Consider the following 18,122-nt stretch of genomic DNA (forward strand, 5'->3'; position numbering starts at 1 on the left):
GTGGAAGAGGGAGAAAAAGGAAACGCAGAGTGGGTCAGAGTTGACCCAGTTACCTGATTATGTGATAGCTGAGAGATGCCAGAATGCAGCAGAGAAGAGGAGCATGCACATCAGCCAGAGGAGAGGAAGAAGAAAAAGGAGGAAGAGAAGGGAACAAGGACAAAAGAAGGTGGAGAGATTGAGGTCAGTTTAGAAGGCTGCAGCGACCAGTACTTTGCTAAGCATAGCAAACCTCACACCATAAGACTAGAGGATGGAGATCTTGCTCTGCTGTCCTTCATCCCACAACAGCGTTATGGCTCAGGAAGGAAAGTGAAATTCATAGAGAAACTCCCATAGCAACAGCTTCCTAAGTCTTTCAGAGTTTAAGGAAGCATACTTTCTGGTTTCATGTTACTTAAAAGTACAAACAACTGCAACGGGAAACATTGTTAAGTTGACGAGAGATATTTCTCCAGCTGATCCTCCAAGCCACCGTGTTGACATTGTAAATGGGCTTTATCAAATAATTACACTTTCATCCATCCCTGTGTTTTAACACACTTGCTGGAAAATGGCCTGTGAATACCCACTACACAATTGTATTCCTCTGCTAAAGGACTCTTGCCTTTCACTGAAGTTATTTGGGAGAGGAGGGTGTAGAAAACACTGTAGTAGATTCACTGTGGAAGAGACAACAATGACCTTAAAAAGAATCATGGTTAATCTTCCCTTGAGGAAACCCTAATGTAATATAAACAGTAATCTGTGTATGCAGAGTTCTGTTAATGTGTGCTTGTACAATATACAGGAGCCTGCTGGTCCTCTGTAGCTCCATTGGTAGTTTATGGCTCTTGCAATGCCAGGATAGTGGGTTGGAATCCCAGGACCACTCCATACATAATAAATGGTTGCATGCATGACTAAGTCACTTTGGATAAAAGCGTCTGCTAAATGGCAGATATCATTATATTATTGAACATTAAGCCCCTGAGAGGTAGAACACACACCACTAGGTGGAAGGAGAGGGTGTGAAGCAGACGCAGAGGGAGGAAGAGATGTGTTAATGGTGTAAAGGCTGCCAGAGGCACCACAGCAGTAATAACAGGTCATTTTCTGTGTGTGAGTGAGTGTTGACAATATTCCCATGCCCAGTGCTATGTAGGCACAGTAAAAAAAAATGCTTTCATCTGCTTTCTTCCTCCTTTAAATCAGTTGACTAATAAATCTCCAGTAAAAACACTGAGGTTAATTACTACATTTAAAAATGACATCCTGAGAAAATAATCATACAAATGAGCAGAAGAGGACTTACTTTTGGAATACAAACATTCCTATAACTACAGTGAAGGAGATGAGATCAGCAGCGACCCAGATCAGACAGTATTCATCCGGACTCTGAAACACAACATGGTAGCATTAGACCACCTGGTGGCAGCGTCTCCTAAAACAACTCAACAAACTTAGAACAAAGCATACTTGTCAGGACCCAGTTACGAACCCGGGTCTCCGGAGTGAGAAACAGTCACTTAACCAACTGAGCCACGAATAGTCAGAACCCAGAAGATGAGGCAGACACAGCAGTACTTGAGACGGTGTATTTAATGAATTAAAAAGTGAAGTTCAGGAAAACATGTAACTCCACAACCTCAAAAGGAATTCCACAAGAACAAAGGTAATCCTCCAAGACAAAAAGGTAAATCCACAAGGTGGAAGGTATAGCATAAACAGACAGAGAGAGACAGGGTGGGTGTAGGTAGTGGCCATATTGACTAGCTAACAGACAGGGTGGGTGTAGGTAGTGGCCATATTGACTAGCTAACAGACAGAGAGAGACAGGGTGGGTGTAGGTAGTGGCCATATTGACTAGCTAACAGACAGGGTGGGTGTAGGTAGTGGCCATATTGACTAGCTAACAGACAGGGGTGGGTGGGTGACTAGCTAGGTAGGGTGGGTGTAGGTATTGACCATATTGACGAGCTAACAGACAGGGTGGGTGTAGGTAGTGGCCATATTGACTAGCTAACAGGCAGGGTGGGTGTAGGTAGTGGAGTGGCCATATTGACTAGCTAACAGACAGGGTGGGTGTAGGTAGTGGCCATATTGACTAGCTAACAGACAGAGAGAGACAGGGGGTGGGTATAGGTAGTGGCCATATTGACTAGCTAACAGACAGGGTGGGTGTAGGTAGTGGCCATATTGACTAGCTAACAGACAGGGTGGGTGTAGGTAGTGGCAGACAGGGTGGGTGTAGGTAGTGGCCATATTGACTAGCTAACAGACAGAGAGAGACAGGGTGGGTGTAGGTAGTGGCCATATTGACGAGCTAACAGACAGGGTGGGTGTAGGTAGTGGCCATATTGACGAGCTAACAGACAGGGTGGGTGTAGGTAGTGGCCATATTGACGAGCTAACAGACAGGGTGGGTGTAGGTAGTGGCCATATTGACTAGCTAACAGACAGAGTGGGTGTAGGTAGTGGAGTGGCCATATTGACTAGCTAACAGACAGGGTGGGTGTAGGTAGTGGCCATATTGACTAGCTAACAGACAGGGTGGGTGTAGGTAGTGGCCATATTGACTAGCTAACAGGCAGGGTGGGTGTAGGTAGTGGAGTGGCCATATTGACTAGCTAACAGACAGGGTGGGTGTAGGTAGTGGCCATATTGACGAGCTAACAGACAGGGTGGGTGTAGGTAGTGGCCATATTGACGCTAACAGACAGGGTGGGTGTAGGTAGTGGCCATATTGACAGAGTGGGTAGTAGGTAGTGGAGGGTGGGTGTAGGTAGTGGCCATATTGACTAGCTAACAGACAGGGTGGGTGTAGGTAGTGGCCATATTGACGAGCTAACAGACAGGGTGGGTGTAGGTAGTGGCCATATTGACTAGCTAACAGGCAGGGTGGGTGTAGGTAGTGGAGTGGCCATATTGACTAGCTAACAGACAGGGTGGGTGTAGGGTGGCCATGGGTGTGGGTGTAGGTAGTGGCCATATTGACTAGCTAACAGACAGGGTAGGGTGGCCATATTGGTAGCTAACAGACAGGGTGGGTGTAGGTAGTGGCCATATTGACTAGCTAACAGACAGGTAGGACTAGCTAACAGACAGGGTGGGTGTAGGTAGTGGCCATATTGACTAGCTAACAGACAGAGAGACACAGGGTGGGTGTAGGTAGTGGCCATATTGACTAGCTAACAGACAGGGTGGGTGTAGGTAGTGGCCATATTGACTAGCTAACAGGCAGGGTGGGTGTAGGTAGTGGAGTGGCCATATTGACTAGCTAACAGACAGGGTGGGTGTAGGTAGTGGCCATATAGGGTCCTGTAGCTCAGTTGGTAGAGCATGGCGCAGGGTGGGTGTAACGGCCATATTGGCTAACAGAAGGGTGGGTTCAATCCCAGACAGGACCACCCAGACAGGGTGGGTGTAGGTAGTGGCCATAGAATGTGGGTGTATGCCATATTGACAGCATGACTAAGTCGCTTTGGGTATAAACTAGCGTCAGGGTGGGTAAATGGCATATGGGTGTATTATTATTATTATATAGACTAGCTAACAGACAGGGTGGGTGTAGGTAGTGGCCATATAGACTAGCTAACAGACAGAGACACAGGGTGGGTGTAGGTAGTGGCCATATTGACTAGCTAACAGAGAGGGTGGGTGTAGGTAGTGGCCATATTGACTAGCAAACAGACAGGGTTGGTGTAGGTAGTGGCCATATTGACTAGCTAACAGACAGGGTGAGTGTAGGTAGTGGCCATATTGACTAGCTAACAGACAGGGTGGGTGTAGGTAGTGGCCATATTGACGATTGACAGGGTGGGTGTAGCTAACAGACAGGGTGAGTGTAGGTAGTGGCCATATTGACTAGCTAACAGACAGGGTGGGTGTAGGTAGTGGCCATATTGACGAGCTAACAGACAGAGAGAGACAGGGTGGGTAAAATATACAGTGCTTTCCTTAACTCCATGGACGGGCTCTATTCTGTAGTCTTCACCACACAGTGTTCCCTGCTGGGAGTCAATCTGCTAACCCAGAGAGGAGTGCCAAGAGGGCCTGGGGCAATGTGGGTGCTGTAGAAGTACTGGTGTGGGGGTGCTGTAGGAGTAATGATGTGGGGGTAATGGTGTGTGTGTGCTGTAGGAGTAATGGTGTAGGAGTAAAGGTGGGGGTGCTAGAGGGTGCTGTGAGGGACTTACCATGAGCCAGATGGGGTAAGGCACCTTTCTGAGGATGTTGGGGGCTTCAGAGGAGACAGAGGAGACCCCGCTGCACCAGAGTACAGAGAACAGCCAGGGCTCGTTGACCGTGTACAGAGTCACACTCACATTGCTCCTGGAGAACTCTCTGGGGGATGCAGACAGACACATTCATACACACATATACAGAAGAAGCACACACAGTGCGTGTGTGTGTGTGTTGTGTGTGTGTGTGTGTGTGTGTGTGTGTGTGTGTGTGTGTGTGTGTGTGTGTGTGTGTGTGTGTGTGTGTGTGTGTGTGTGTGTGTGTGTTAACCCACCGGATGTCATCTGGGCTGGCCTGGCTGTAACGTAACAGTAGTCTGCTGATTCCCTGCTGGTGAAGGACCTGAGGAGGCAGCTTCTCTACTGACGTCTGCTGCAGCCCTGGAGCCACCTGTCTTACCTGCTCCCTGTCCAAGTCTGGGGTCCACATCACCTGCCAACACACACACATACAGACAGAGACACACACAGAGCGAGTGAGAGCATGACAGAGAGAGCGTGACAAAAAGAGAAAGAGAAAGCGAGAGAGCACGAGAGCGAGAGAGAGAGAGAGAAGAGAAAGAGAGAGAGAGGGCGAGCGAGAGAAAGAGAGATCGAGAGAGAAAGAGCGAGAGAGAAAGAGCGAGAGAGTGAAAGAGCGAAACAGAGAGAGCGACAGAGCTCGAGAGAAAGAGAAAGAGCGTGAGAGAAAGAGAAGACAAGAAGAAAGAGAAGAAAGAGAAGGAGAAGAAAAAGAGAGAAGAAAGTAGAGTAGAAAGGAGAGAAAGAGGAAAGAAAAGAAAGGAAAGAAGAAAGAGAGAGCGAGAAAGAGAGAGAGAGATCGAGAGAGAAAGAGCGAGAAAGAGAGCGAGAGAGTGAGAGCGAAACAGAGAAAGAAGAGAGCGAGGAGAGAAAAGAAAGGAAAGAAGAGAGCGAGGAGAGAAAAGAAAGAAAAGAAGAGAGCGAGGAGAGAGCGAAGAAAGAAAGAGCGAGGAGAGAGCGAAGAAAGAAAGAGCGAGGAGAGAGCGAAGAAAGAAAGAGCGAGGAGAGAGCGAAGAAAGAAAGAGCGAGGAGAGAGCGAAGAAAGAAAAGAGCGAGGAGAGAGCGAAGAAAGAAAGAGCGAGGAGAGAGCGAAGAAAGAAAGAGCGAGGAGAGAGCGAAGAAAGAAAGAGCGAGGAGAGAGCGAAGAAAGAAAGAGCGAGGAGAGAGCGAAGAAAGAAAGAGCGAGGAGAGAGCGAAGAAAGAAAGAAAGAGCGAAGAGAGAGCGAAGAAAGAAAGAAGAGGAGGAGAGCGAAAGAAAGAAAGAGCGAGGAGAGAGCGAAGAAAGAGCGAGGAGAGAGCGAAGAAAGAGCGAAGAAAAGAAAGAGCGAGGAGAGAGCGAAGAAAGAAAGAGAGAGCGAAGAGAGCGAGGAGAGAGCGAAGAAAGAGCGAGGAGAGAGCGAAGAAAGAAAGAGAGAGCGAAGAAAGAGCGAGGAGAGAGCGAAGAAAGAGCGAGGAGAGAGCGAAGAAAGAAAGAGCGAGGAGAGAGCGAAGAAAGAAAGAGCGAGGAGAGAGCGAAGAAAGAAAGGAGAGAGCGAAGAAAGAGAGAGGAGCGAAGAAAGAGAGGAGAGAGCGAAGAAAGAGAGGAGAGAGCGAAGAAAGAGAGCGAAGAAAGAGAGGAGAGAGCGAAGAAAGAGAGGAGAGAGCGAAGAAAGAGAGCGAAGAAAGAAAGAGAGGAGAGAGCGAAGAAAGAAAGAGAGAGGAGAAAGAGCGAAGAAAGAAAGAGCGAGGAGAGAGCGAAGAAAGAAAGAGCGAGAAAGAGAGAGAAAGAAAAGAAAAGAGAAGAAAGAGCGAGGAGAAAGCGAAAGAAAGAAGAAAGAGCGAGGAGAGAGAAAGAAAGAAAGAGCGAGGAGAGAGCGAAGAAAGAAAGAGCGAGGAGAGAGAAGAAAGAAAGAGCGAGGAGAGAGAAGAAAGAAAGAGCGAGAGAGAAGAAAGAAAGAAAGAGCGAGAAGAGAGAGCGAAGAAAGAAAGCGAGGAGAGAGAAGAAAGAAAGAGAGAGCGAAGAAAGAAAGAGAGAGGAGAGAAAGAGGAGAGGAGAGAAAGAAAGAGCGAGAGAGAGAGCGAAGAAAGAAAGAGGAGAGAAGCGAAGAAAGAGAGGAGAGAGAAGAAAGAAAGCGAGGAGAGAGAAAGAAGAAAGAAAGAGAGAGAGAGCGAAGAAAGAGCGAGGAGAGAGCGAAGAAAGAGCGAGGAGAGAGCGAAGAAAGAGAGAAGAGAGAGCGAAGAAAGAGAGAAGGAAAGAGGGGAGAAAGAGAGAAGAAAGAGGAGAGAGAGGAGAGAGAAGAAAGAAAGAGAGGAAAGAAAGAAAGGAAAGAAAGAAAGAGAGGAGAGAGAGGAAAGAGAGAGAGGAGAGAGAGGAGAGAGAGAGGAGAGAGAGGAGAGAGAGAGAGAGAGGAAAGAGAGAGGAAAGAGAGAGGAAAGAGAGAGAGAAAAAGAGAGGAAAGAGAGAAAGAGAGGAAAGAGAGAGGAGAGAGAGGAAAGAGAAGAGAGAGGAGAGAAAGAAAGACCGGCCGGGCCAGAAGAGAGAAGGAGAGAAAGAAAGACCGGCCAGGCCGACGCAGATAAAGACAGACAGAGCTCAGATTAGTTATGGGACATGGATGTAGATGTGTAATTAGGGACATCAGAGATGACAGAGTAATGATTGTGACATTGATTGATGTCACAGGCAATCTTCAGGTCAAGCCTCAAGCTGACAGTTCCATCTCTCTACTATGAGTTGCGTTTTCCTCCTCTTGATTTCCATAGGGGACCGGGGGCCGAGCCCGAACAAGGTTCTGTCCACTATCGAATAATAATAATAATAATAGCCATTTAGCTGACACTTTTATTCAAAGCGACTTACAATCATGTGTGAATCCTTTTCAAGCATGGGTGGTCCCGCAAATCAAACCCACTACCCTGGCATTACAAAAGCCATTGCTCTACCAAAGGACCACTATCTCAGTCGTGTACACTACTACAACCCCCCCCAATCACACAATGTGTGATGCCGGTCTCACCAGGTGCTGTGGAATCCCAGACAGGAGTATGACCCCCAGGGTATCGTTTATCCAGCTGTGGTAGCAGGGGTGTCCGTGCGGGGGTCGGCGCAGGTCAATCACCACTGTGTGGTTATGGAGGGTGGCAAGCCTCAGCAGCTGCTCCAGACTACACACACTCTGGTTCCCCACCAGCATCACCTCCCTCTGAGCCATGGACTGGACCGTCCAGAATGGGTCTTCCTAGAGGACAACACACACTGGTACTCACACTCAAGCTAATCAATTTAGTGTATTTCTAGGTTTACATGGCAATCGTAATAATACATCACTTTATGATGAGATCAGGGTTTGGGTCAATTTTATTTTAACACAATCCAGGGAAGAAATCTTGATTGATAAATATTGGCAATTTCTCCACTTCATTAATGAGATTCCCTAATCAGCCGAGTGGCAATGAAATGGACCCAAAGCATTGAGGAGAAATATAGCCGTTGTGAAAGAAAGGGCTGTGCGAGGTCCTACAAAGAAACATTTCATGCATGCTTACATTTGGTTAGAAACCTTCAGAGAGAGAAAGATGACATAACAGTACACCAGTCCTCTGTAGCTGGGATGTGACAGACAGTACCATTCCTCCCTAGCGGGGGTGTGACAGACAGTACCATTTGCCCCAAGCGGGGGTGTGACCGACAGTACCATTTGCCCCTAGCGGGGGTGTGACCGACAGTACCATTCCCCTCTAGCGGGGGTGTGACAACACCATTCCTCCCTAGCTGGGGGTGTGACAGACAGTACCATTCCCCTCTAGCGGGGGTGTGACAGTACCATTCCCCCCTAGCGGGGGTGTGACAGTACCATTCCTCCCTAGCGGGGGTGTGACAGTACCATTCCTCTCTAGCGGGGGTGTGAGACAGTGACATTCCTCCCTAGCGGGGGTGTGAGACAGTGACATTCCTCCCTAGCGGGGGTGTGACAGTACCATTCCTCCATAGAGGGGGTGTGACAGTACCATTCCTCCATAGAGGGGGTGTGACAGTACCATTCCTCCATAGAGGGGGTGTGACAGTACCATTCCTACATAGCATGGGTGTGACAGTACCATTCCTACATAGCATGGGTGTGACAGTGTATTTCTAGGTTTACATGGCAATCGTAATAATACATCACTTTATGATGAGATCAGGGTTTGATTGATAAATATAGGCAAATTCTTCACTTCATTAATGAGATTTCCTATCAGCCGAGTGGCAATGAAATGGACCCAAAGCATTGAGGAGAAATATAGCCCTAGTAAAAGAAGTGAAAGAAAGGGTGGTGTGAGGTCCTGCAAGCTTACATTTGGTTAGAAGCCTTCAGAGAGAAAAGGATGGCATAACAGTATACCAGTCCTCCCGAGCGGGGGTGTGACAGACGGTACCATTCCTCCCGAGCGGGGGTGTGACAGACGGTACCATTCCTCCCGAGCGGGGGTGTGACAGACGGTACCATTCCTCCCGAGCGGGGGTGTGACAGACGGTACCATTCCTCCCGAGCGGGGGTGCGACAGACGGTACCATTCCTCCCGAGCGGGGGTGTGACAGACTGTACCATTCCTCCCGAGCGAGGGTGTGACAGACTGTACCATTCCTCCCGAGCGGGGGTGTGAATGTAGCTTTCCTACCTAGCGGGGTGTGAATGAAGCATTCCTACCTGGCGGAGGTGTGACAGTACAATTCCTCCTTAGCGGGAGTGTGAGTAACATTGTGGTACCTTGAGGAACCACTGGCCGGCATTGAGGCTGTGTAAGTCTGTCCAGTTAAAAGAGGAGGCATCGTCCAGCTGTCTGGCAGGAAACACCTTCTCGACGTCTGTAGTCCTCCTCAAGGTGCGGTCTCGCATCAGAAACGGCACCCCGTCAAGGCTAGGACAGGAAAGATTTAAACAGTCAGGTCTACCAATACAAAAGTATATTCAGTGCCGTACAGTGTTGTTCAACATCATATGATCATCTTATTTCTCAGAAGTTTATATCCACTGATATTTTGTGATTCTAAGTGGAAGTTCCTACAATAGAAATACTGAAAGCTCTCTAGGGAAGCGCCAAAAATCTTCAAATCATGAAGGGAAAAGACTAGAGCTGTTTGAGGCAAAACTCACATTACATGAAAGCTACTTTCATGTTGCTCGCTTCACCTTCACTTTGAATGCCAAATAATTTCCCCACCTTTTCAGTTAACCTCAGGTTGTAAGACATGGAAAACAAAAAACACATTACTTACACTTGAAATTGTTAGTCAAATTCACAACTAGAATCACAACGTTTTCGTAAGATTACATCCCAAGCAAGCAACTAAATCGGACTAAAAACATAATTTAGCCTGTGTCTATTATTCATTATCGTTTTCAGTGACCATAAAGCGTGACTGAAACGTTCAATTAGTGCCTGAATGACCCATGTCCCTTTGGGTGTGTGTCTGTGTACACACACACTCTGGTCAGGAGGATGTATAGAGCTTGGCCCTGTTCAGGTTTCATTAGTCAGCTCCAGCATGAGCTCAATGCAGTCCAGAGCCCAGCCTAACTGTCATCAGCACGCACGTCTCCACCTCCCAGTCATCTGAGTTAGGGAGTGGAGGAATGTATACACAAGCTAAATGAGCTTTCACTGACAAAGGCAAATAGACAGAAACACACGTGGCCGCCGCCCCTCCGACTAAAAACGGCCACCGCCGCCGCTGCAAAAACTTCCGCCGCTCCTACTAAAAACGGCCGCCACCACTAAAACTGCCACCGTTAAAACTGCCGCCGCTCATACTAAAAACGGCCGCCACCACTAAAACTGCCACCGTTAAAACTGCTGCCACTGTTACTAAAACCGATGCTGCCACTGTTACTAAAACCGATGCTGCCACTGTTACTAAAACCGATGCTGCCACTGTTACTAAAACGGATGCTGCCACTGTTACTAAAAACGGATGCTGCCACTGTTACTAAAAACGGATGCTGCCACTGTTACTAAAACCGATGCTGCCACTGTTACTAAAACCGGATGCTGCCACTGTTACTAAAAACGGATGCTGCCACTGTTACTAAAAACGGATGCTGCCACTGTTACTAAAACGGATGCTGCTACTGTTACTAAAACCGATGCTGCCACTGTTACTAAAACAGATGCTGCTCACTGAATGTTAATAAGCAGCTGAATCCTAGACAGGAAGCCCAGACCAGCATTATGACACTGGCTGACCGGTACTTGGCTGTACTCCTCAATCAACTAGCTTACAACAGACTTGACTTCTCACCGTCTCTCCCTGCAGCTCCCCATTGATCTAGTTTGGCTGCACTGTGAGTCTTTCGGTGTGTGTGTGCGTGTGCGTGTGTGTGTGTGTGTGTACCTGATGGCCACGTCAGCCTCCAGCCCTCTGACGTTCAGCTGCAGAGCCCTCTGGAAGGACAGGATGGTGTTCTCTGGAGCCAGCTACAGACAGACAGAGAGGAACATCAGCACACCGTCAGCACACTAACGTATATTGATGTTTCACGGAGGTCAGAGACATTTCATATACCTTACTGCAACTAGAGTTCACAGGTTCATATAGGTTTCAGAAGTTTAACACTCCTTTGAAACAGGCCATTTTCCCACATGTTGCTGAGGTGATGATTTTTTTCAATTTCCCTTTAAAATGGGCGTGAGGAAATGGAGAATGTATTCCAGTTAAAAGTAATGAGTTATGCGCTCATAATTATTATTGATAAACAGACTATTGAACACATACTGACTGGTGCAATACAAGACACTAGGCCACATTGGTCAAACTAATAATGGTCAGTGATACTGTCGGTCAAACTGTCTAATACTGCGAGGGGACTGGTCACCTGGGAAGAGCAATGTAAAATGCTGCTGGGAAACAGAGTAGGTCATGTGGCGTGTCCTTGGGGAGTTCAGGTTTTTAAGACTTAATTCCTCCACAGCATTTAACTTCTGGGGTGATCAACTACTGCAACATGGCTGGGGAACATCTGTCTGCAGCTCGCTGGATGGATGGGTCATGTTTTTGTGTATGCGAGACGTTAGGACAGGGTTTTCCAAACTAAGGTTCGCCTGATTTGAAAATGGGGTGGCGAGAGAAAATCTGCGCTTGGTTCATCAAACCCGGGGTTACATCAGTAACCTCCGGTAGCTGCTAGATGAGGTTGTAATAAACAGAGCGGTTTCTGTTCACCTCCTACAAAATGTGGCTCTATCTTTTGAATGGTTTAAGCTCCAAATATTATGAACCCATCACTGAAAGACATGACTCTCAGGAACAGGTAGGTACGTACAGTTACCCTCTACTACAGTGAGGGAAAAAAGTATTTGATCCCCTGCTGATTTTGTACGTTTGTCCACTGACAAAGAAATTATCAGTCTACTTTTAATGGTAGGTTTATTTGAACAGTGAGAGACAGAATAACAAAAAAAATCCAGAAAAACACATGTCAAAAATGTTATAAATTGATTTGCATTTTAATGAGCAAAATAAGTATTTGACCCCTCTACAAAACATGACTTAGTACTTGGTGACAAAACCCTTGTTGGCAATCACAGAGGTCAGACGTTTCTTATAGTTGGCCACCAGGTTTGCACACATCTCAGGAGGGATTTTGTCCCACTCATCTTCGCAGATCTTCTCCAAGTCATTAAGCTTTTGAGGCTGACGTTTGGCAACTCGAACCAACAGCTCCCTCCACAGATTTTCTATGCCACACCAGGACCTTAATGTGCTTCTTCTTGAGCCACTCCTTTGTTGCCTTGGCCATGTGTTTTGGGTCATTGTCATGCTGAAATACCCATCCACGACCCATTTTTCACTGCCCTGGCTGAGGGAAGGAGGCCTTTCTACTGACTCTCAAAAACACCAAAAATAAACTTTTTTTTACATGGTGGGGGTCTCACATTATGTTTCTATCAACATGGGGTCGTGGGCAAAAAACAAAGTTTGGGAAACACTGCATTATGAGTTGAGGCTTTGGCAACAGGGAATTATATCTAATCATACAGTGTCTGGCTGATAAGGCAAACATATCAAGTCAAAGCAGGCGTGGGCTCATACTAGCACTGTTTATTCGCATACGGTGCATTTGGGAAGAAATTTGTTACGTTACAGCCATATTCTAAAATGGATTATGTTTTGTTTTCCTCAATCTACTACTCCACACACACACACACACACACACACACACACACACAAACACACACACAAAAGAAAACTGTTTAGAAATTTGTAACAACAAAAACCCAGAAATATCACATTTATATAAATATTCAGACCATTTACTCAGTACTTTGTTTAAGCACCTTTGGCAGCAATTACAGCCTCGAGTCTTCTTAGGTATGACGCTACAAGCTTGGCACACCTGAATTTGGGAAATTTCTCCCATTCTTCTCTGCAGATCCTCTCAAGCTCTGTCAAGTTGGATGGGGAGCGTCGCTGCACAGGTATGTTCAGGTCTCTTCAGACATGTTTGATTGGGTTCAAGTCCGACCTCTGACTGGGCCACTCAAGGGCATTCAGAGACTTGTATGGAAGCCACTCCTGTGTTGTCTTGGCTGTGTGCTTAGGGCCATTGTCCTATTGGAAGGTGAACCGTCACCCCAGTCTGAGGTCCTGAGCACTCTGGAGCAGGTTTCATCAAGGATCTCTGTACTTTGCTCCGTTCATCTTTCCCTCAATCCGGACTAGTCTCCCAGTCCCATAGCATGATGCTGCCACCACCGTAGGGATGGTGCCAGGTTTCTTCCAGACGTGACGCTTGGCATTCAGGCCAAATAGTTTAATCTTGGTTTCATCAGATAATCTTGTTTCTCATGGTCTGAGAGTCCTTTAGGTGACTTTTGGCAAAATCCAAGTGGGCTGGCTTGTGCCTTTACTGAGGAGTGGCTTCCGTCTGGTCACTCTACATAAAGGCCTGATTGGCGGAGTGCTGCAGAGATGGGAGATCTTTCCAAAAGGACAACCATCTCCACAAAATAACTCTAGAGCTCTGTCAGAGTGACCATCAGTTTCTTGGTCATCTCCCTGAAAAAGGCCCTTCACCCCTGATTGCTTAGTTTGGCTGGGCGGCCAGTTCTAGGAAGAGTCTTGGTGGTTCTAAACTTCTTCCATTTCAGAATAATGGAGGCCACTGTGTTCTTGGGGACCTTCAATGATGCAGATGTTTTTTGGTACCCTTTTAGATCTGTGCCTTGACACAATCCTGTCTCAGAGCGCTACGGACAATTCCTTCGATCTCATGGCTTGGTGTTTGCTCTGACATGCACTGTCAACTGTGGGCCCAAATATAGACAGGTGTGTGCCTTTCCAAATCATGTCCAATCAATTGAATTTACCACAGGTGGACTCCAATCAAGTTGTAGAAACATCAAGGATGATCAATGGAAACAGGATGCACCGGAGCACAATTTCAAGTCTCATAGCCAAGGGTCTGACTACTTATGTAAATAAGGTGTTTGTTTTGTATTTTTACTACATTTGCAAAAATGTCTAAAAACCTGTCTTCACTTTGTCATTATGGGGTGTTTTGTGTAGATTGATGAGGAAACATTTATTTTTTTATCCATTTTAGAATAAGGCTGTAACGTAATGAAATGTGGAAAAAGGGAAGTGGTCTGATGCATTCCCGAATGCACTGTATATCTCTATCTGCCTGGAGAGAAATGCAGTATAACATGATATGAATTAAGAAAACAAGTGAAGAAATGCTAGACATGGAATCATATGAAATATTTATTCTATAAGTTGAGCTGATAGGTTAAGTGCTCGCACATACAGTAGCCTATATCTTCCAGATAGTGTTTACAGAAAGCCCAGAAGTATGTTGGCCATCTATTCCTGGGCTATTTTCAGCTCAGGTCCAGAGGGTCATTAATACACTAGAATAGCCCTAGATAGTTTGAAGGAAATGAGTGGGTGGAAATACTGTTGGCCAGCATGATTTCTCTTGTGCCCTCCATGAAGGTTACATCTCTGTGGGTCTATTATTGTATAATCTAGAAGCAAAACGTATGAGGTGCCTCACATTACATGCCCTCGGATTGGGCAGCTGGTTCAGCTGACTCACCATGGGTGCACCCTGGTGGCCAATGACGTCAGGGCGTGGTGTGAGGTTGGCGTGTTCCATGATGCAGGGGGAGGTGATGGAAAGGGGGGCCATGTAGAGGCCCAGTAGAACACTTAGGTAGAGCAGGAGAACCACCACCTGAAACACTGGGGAGGGGGTAGAACACAACATAGATATAGAATTAATAGAAACACTGGGGAGGGGGTAGAACGCAACAGATGTAGAATGAATAGAAACCATGGGGAGGGTGACGAATAAAACTTAGAAAGAATAGAATACCCAAGTATATAGAATAGCTTTGGCCGAAAGGCTCAATGTCATGGAATACTTTTTTTGCTCGTCACGGTTGTCTATTGTATGGAGATGGTCAAGGACATAAATAAATAGCACACCTGAATATAGCTTCTTTATGTGCAAGAAGGCCATTCATACATTTTACGTGGCCATTTTGGGTTGAGATACAGTACCAGTCAAAAGTTTGGACACACCTACTCATTCAAAGGTTTTTATTTATCTTTACTATTTTCTACATTGTAAAAACAGCAAAAAAAAAATCATCCTCACTGGCAACTGCATTTATTTTCAGCAAACTTCGTGTAAATATTTTTATGAAAATAACAAGATTCAACAACTGAGACAAACCGAACAAGTTCCTAGCAGAAATGGAATAATGTGTCCCTGAACAAAGGGGTGGTCAAAATCAAAAGTCAGTCAGTATCTTGTTTGGCCACCAGCTGCATTAAGTACTGCAGTGCATCTCCTCCTCATGGACTGCACCAGATTTGCCAGTTCTTGCTGTGAGATGTTACACCACTCTTCCACCAAGGAACCTACACGTTCCTGGACATTTCTAGGGGGAACGGCCCTAGCCCAACAGGTCCCAGACGTACTCAATGGGATTGAGATCCGGGCTCTTCGCTGGCCATAACAGAATACTGACAGTCCTGTCTTGCAGGAAATCACATACAGAACAAGCAGTATGGCTGATGATATTGTCATGCTGGAGGGTCATGTCAGGTTGAGCCTGCAGGAAGGGTACCACATGAGGGAGGAGGATGTCTTCCCTGTAACACACAGCGTTGAGAATGCCTGCAATGACAAGCACAGTCCGATGATGCTGTGACACACCACCCCAGACCATGACGGACCCTCCACCTCCAAATCGATCCCGCTCCAGAGTACAGGCCTTGTTGTAACGCTCATTCCTTCGATGATAAACGTGAATCCGATCATCACCCCTGGTGAGACAAAACCACGACTCGTCAGTGAAGAGCACTTTTTGCCAGTCCTGTCTGGTCCAGCGAAAGCGGTTTGTGCCCATAGGCGACATTGTTGCCGGTCATGTCCTGCCTTACAACAGGCTTACAAGCCCTCAGTCCAGCCTCTCTCAGCTTATTGCAGACAGTCTGAGCACTGATGTAGGAATTGTGCTTTCCTGGTATAACTCAGGGAGTTGTTGCCATCCTGTGTCTGTCCCGCAGGTGTGATGTTCGGATGTACTGATCCTGTGCAGGTGTTGTACACGTGGTCTGCCACTGTGAGGATGATCAGCTGTCTCCCTGTAGTGCTGTCTTAGGCGTCTCACAGTACGGACATTGCAATTTATTGCCCTGGCCACATCTGCAGTCCTCATGCCACCTTGCATCATGCCTAAGGCACGTTCAAAAAATGATCAGGGACCCTGGGCATCTATCTTTAAGTGTTTTTCAGAAAGGCCTCTTTAGTTTTCATAACTGTGACCTTAACTGCCTACACTCTGTAAGCTGTTAGGGTCTTAACGACCGTTCCACAGGTGCAGGTTCATTAATTGTTTATGGTTCATTGAACAAGCATGGGAAACAGTGTTTAAACCCTGTAAAAAGAAGATCTGTGAAGTTCTGAATTATCTTTGAAAGACAGCGTCCTGAAAAGGGACGTTTCTTTTTTTGCTGAGTTTAGAATAACAGTGAAGACATCAAAAGTGTAAAATTACACATGGAGTCATGTAGTAACCAAAATTGATCAACCAAATCAACATATTTAATAATTGAGATTATTCAAAGCAGCCACCACCTTGATGACAGCTTTGAACACTATTGGCATTCTCTCAACCAGCTTCACCTGAAATGCTCTTGAAGGAGTTCCCACATATGCTGAGCACTTGTTGGCTGCTTTTCCTTCACTCTGCGGTCCAACTCATCCCAAACCATCTCAATTGGGTTGAGGTCAGGTGAGCGTGGAGGCCAGGTCATCTGACGCAGCACTCAATCACTATCCTTCTTGGTCAAATAGCCCTTACACAGCCTGGAGGCGTGTTGGGTCATTGTCCTGTTGAAAAACAAATTATATTCCCACTAAGTGCAAATCAGATATGATAGCGTATCACTGCAAAATGCTGTGGTTGCCATACTGGTTAAGTGTACCTTGAATTCTAAATAAATCCCTGACAGTGTCACCAGCAAAGCACCCCCACACCTCCTCTATGCTTCACGGTGGGAACCACACATGCGGAGATCCGTTCACCTACTCTACGTCTCACAGACACGGAGGATGGAACCAAAAGTTGACAGATTTCCACCGGTCTATTGTCCATTGCTCGTGTTTCTTAGCCCATTATTGGTGTCTTTTAGTAAGTTTCTTTGCAGTAATTCGACCATGAAGGCCTGATTCACGCAGTCTCCTCTGAACAGTTGATGCTGAGATGTGTCTGTTACTTGAACCATGTGAAGCATTTATTTGGGCTGCAATTGCTGAGGCTGTTAATTCTAATGAACTCATCCTCTGCAGCAGAGGTAACTCTGGGTCTTCCTTTCCTATGGCAGTCCTCATGAGAGCCAGTTTCATCATAGCGCTTGATGGTTTCTGCGACTGCACTTGAAGAAACTTTGAAAGTTCTTGACATTTTCCAAATTGACTGACCTTCATGTCTTAAAGTAATGGAATTGATATTTTACCAAATAAGGCTATCTTCTGTATACCAACCCTACCTTGTCACAACACAAATGATTGGCTTAAACACATTGAGAAGGAAAGAAATTCAACAAATTAACTTTTTACAATTGAAATGCATTCCAGGTGACTAAGACATGAAGCTGGGTGAGAGAATGCCAAGAGTGTGCAAATCTGTCATCAATGCAGAGGGTGGCCATTTGAATATAAAATACACTGCTCAAAAAAATAAAGGGAACACTTAAACAACACAATGTAACTCAAAGTCAATCACACTTCTGTAAAATCAAACTGTCCACTTAGGAAGCAACACTGATATTATAGGCATTTAGCAAGACACCCCCAATAAAGGAGTGGTTCTGCAGGTGGTGACCAGACCACTTCTCAGTTTCTATGCTTCCTGGCTGATGTTTTGGTCACTTTTGAATGCTGGCGGTGCTTTCACTCTAGTGGTAGCATGAGACGGAGTCTACAACCCACACAAGTGGCTCAGGTAGTGCAGCTCATCCAGGATGGCACATCAATGCGAGCTGTGGCAAGAAGGTTTGCTGTGTCTGTCAGCGTAGTGTCCAGAGCATGGAGGCGCTACCAGGAGACAGGCCAGTACATCAGGAGACATGGAGGAGGCCGTAGGAGGGCAACAACCCAGCAGCAGGACTGCTACCTCCGCCTTTGTGCAAGGAGGAGCACTGCCAGAGCCCTGCAAAATTACATCCAGCAGGCCACAAATGTGCATGCGTCTGCTCAAACGGTCAGAAACAGACTCCATCAGGGTGGTATGAGGGCCTGACGTCCACAGATGGGGGTTGTGCTTACAGCCCAACACCGTGCAGGACGTTTGGCATTTGCCAGAGAACACCAAGATTGGCAAATTCTCCACTGCCGCCCTGTG

At 46.5% G+C, this 18,122-nt stretch overlaps 1 protein-coding gene across 4 annotated transcripts in view; it reads right to left on the reverse strand.

Annotated features, from left to right (window-relative positions):
- LOC123992611 (glycerophosphodiester phosphodiesterase domain-containing protein 5-like) overlaps window positions 1-18,122 on the reverse strand; it is a 77,429-nt gene that overhangs the window by 3,801 nt on the left and 55,506 nt on the right. For 2 of the 4 annotated variants that reach the window (XR_006831282.1, XM_046293888.1), the window contains exons 8-15: window positions 14,303-14,448; window positions 10,597-10,679; window positions 8,972-9,122; window positions 7,241-7,462; window positions 4,499-4,656; window positions 4,179-4,326; window positions 1,295-1,377; window positions 54-68 (exon numbers count right to left, since the gene is read on the reverse strand). Coding sequence is in view for 2 of the 4 variants with exons in the window: in XM_046293888.1 (XP_046149844.1) it covers window positions 54-68; window positions 1,295-1,377; window positions 4,179-4,326; window positions 4,499-4,656; window positions 7,241-7,462; window positions 8,972-9,122; window positions 10,597-10,679; window positions 14,303-14,448 (1,006 nt within the window). In the remaining 2 variants the exon portion in view is untranslated. The remainder of the gene's footprint in view (window positions 1-53; window positions 69-1,294; window positions 1,378-4,178; window positions 4,327-4,498; window positions 4,657-7,240; window positions 7,463-8,971; window positions 9,123-10,596; window positions 10,680-14,302; window positions 14,449-18,122) is intronic. The other 2 variants (XR_006831283.1, XM_046293889.1) reach the window with 1 other exon arrangement.

Source organism: Oncorhynchus gorbuscha, linkage group LG13 (assembly GCF_021184085.1).
Source record: "Oncorhynchus gorbuscha isolate QuinsamMale2020 ecotype Even-year linkage group LG13, OgorEven_v1.0, whole genome shotgun sequence".
NCBI classification, from domain to species: Eukaryota; Metazoa; Chordata; class Actinopteri; order Salmoniformes; family Salmonidae; genus Oncorhynchus; species Oncorhynchus gorbuscha.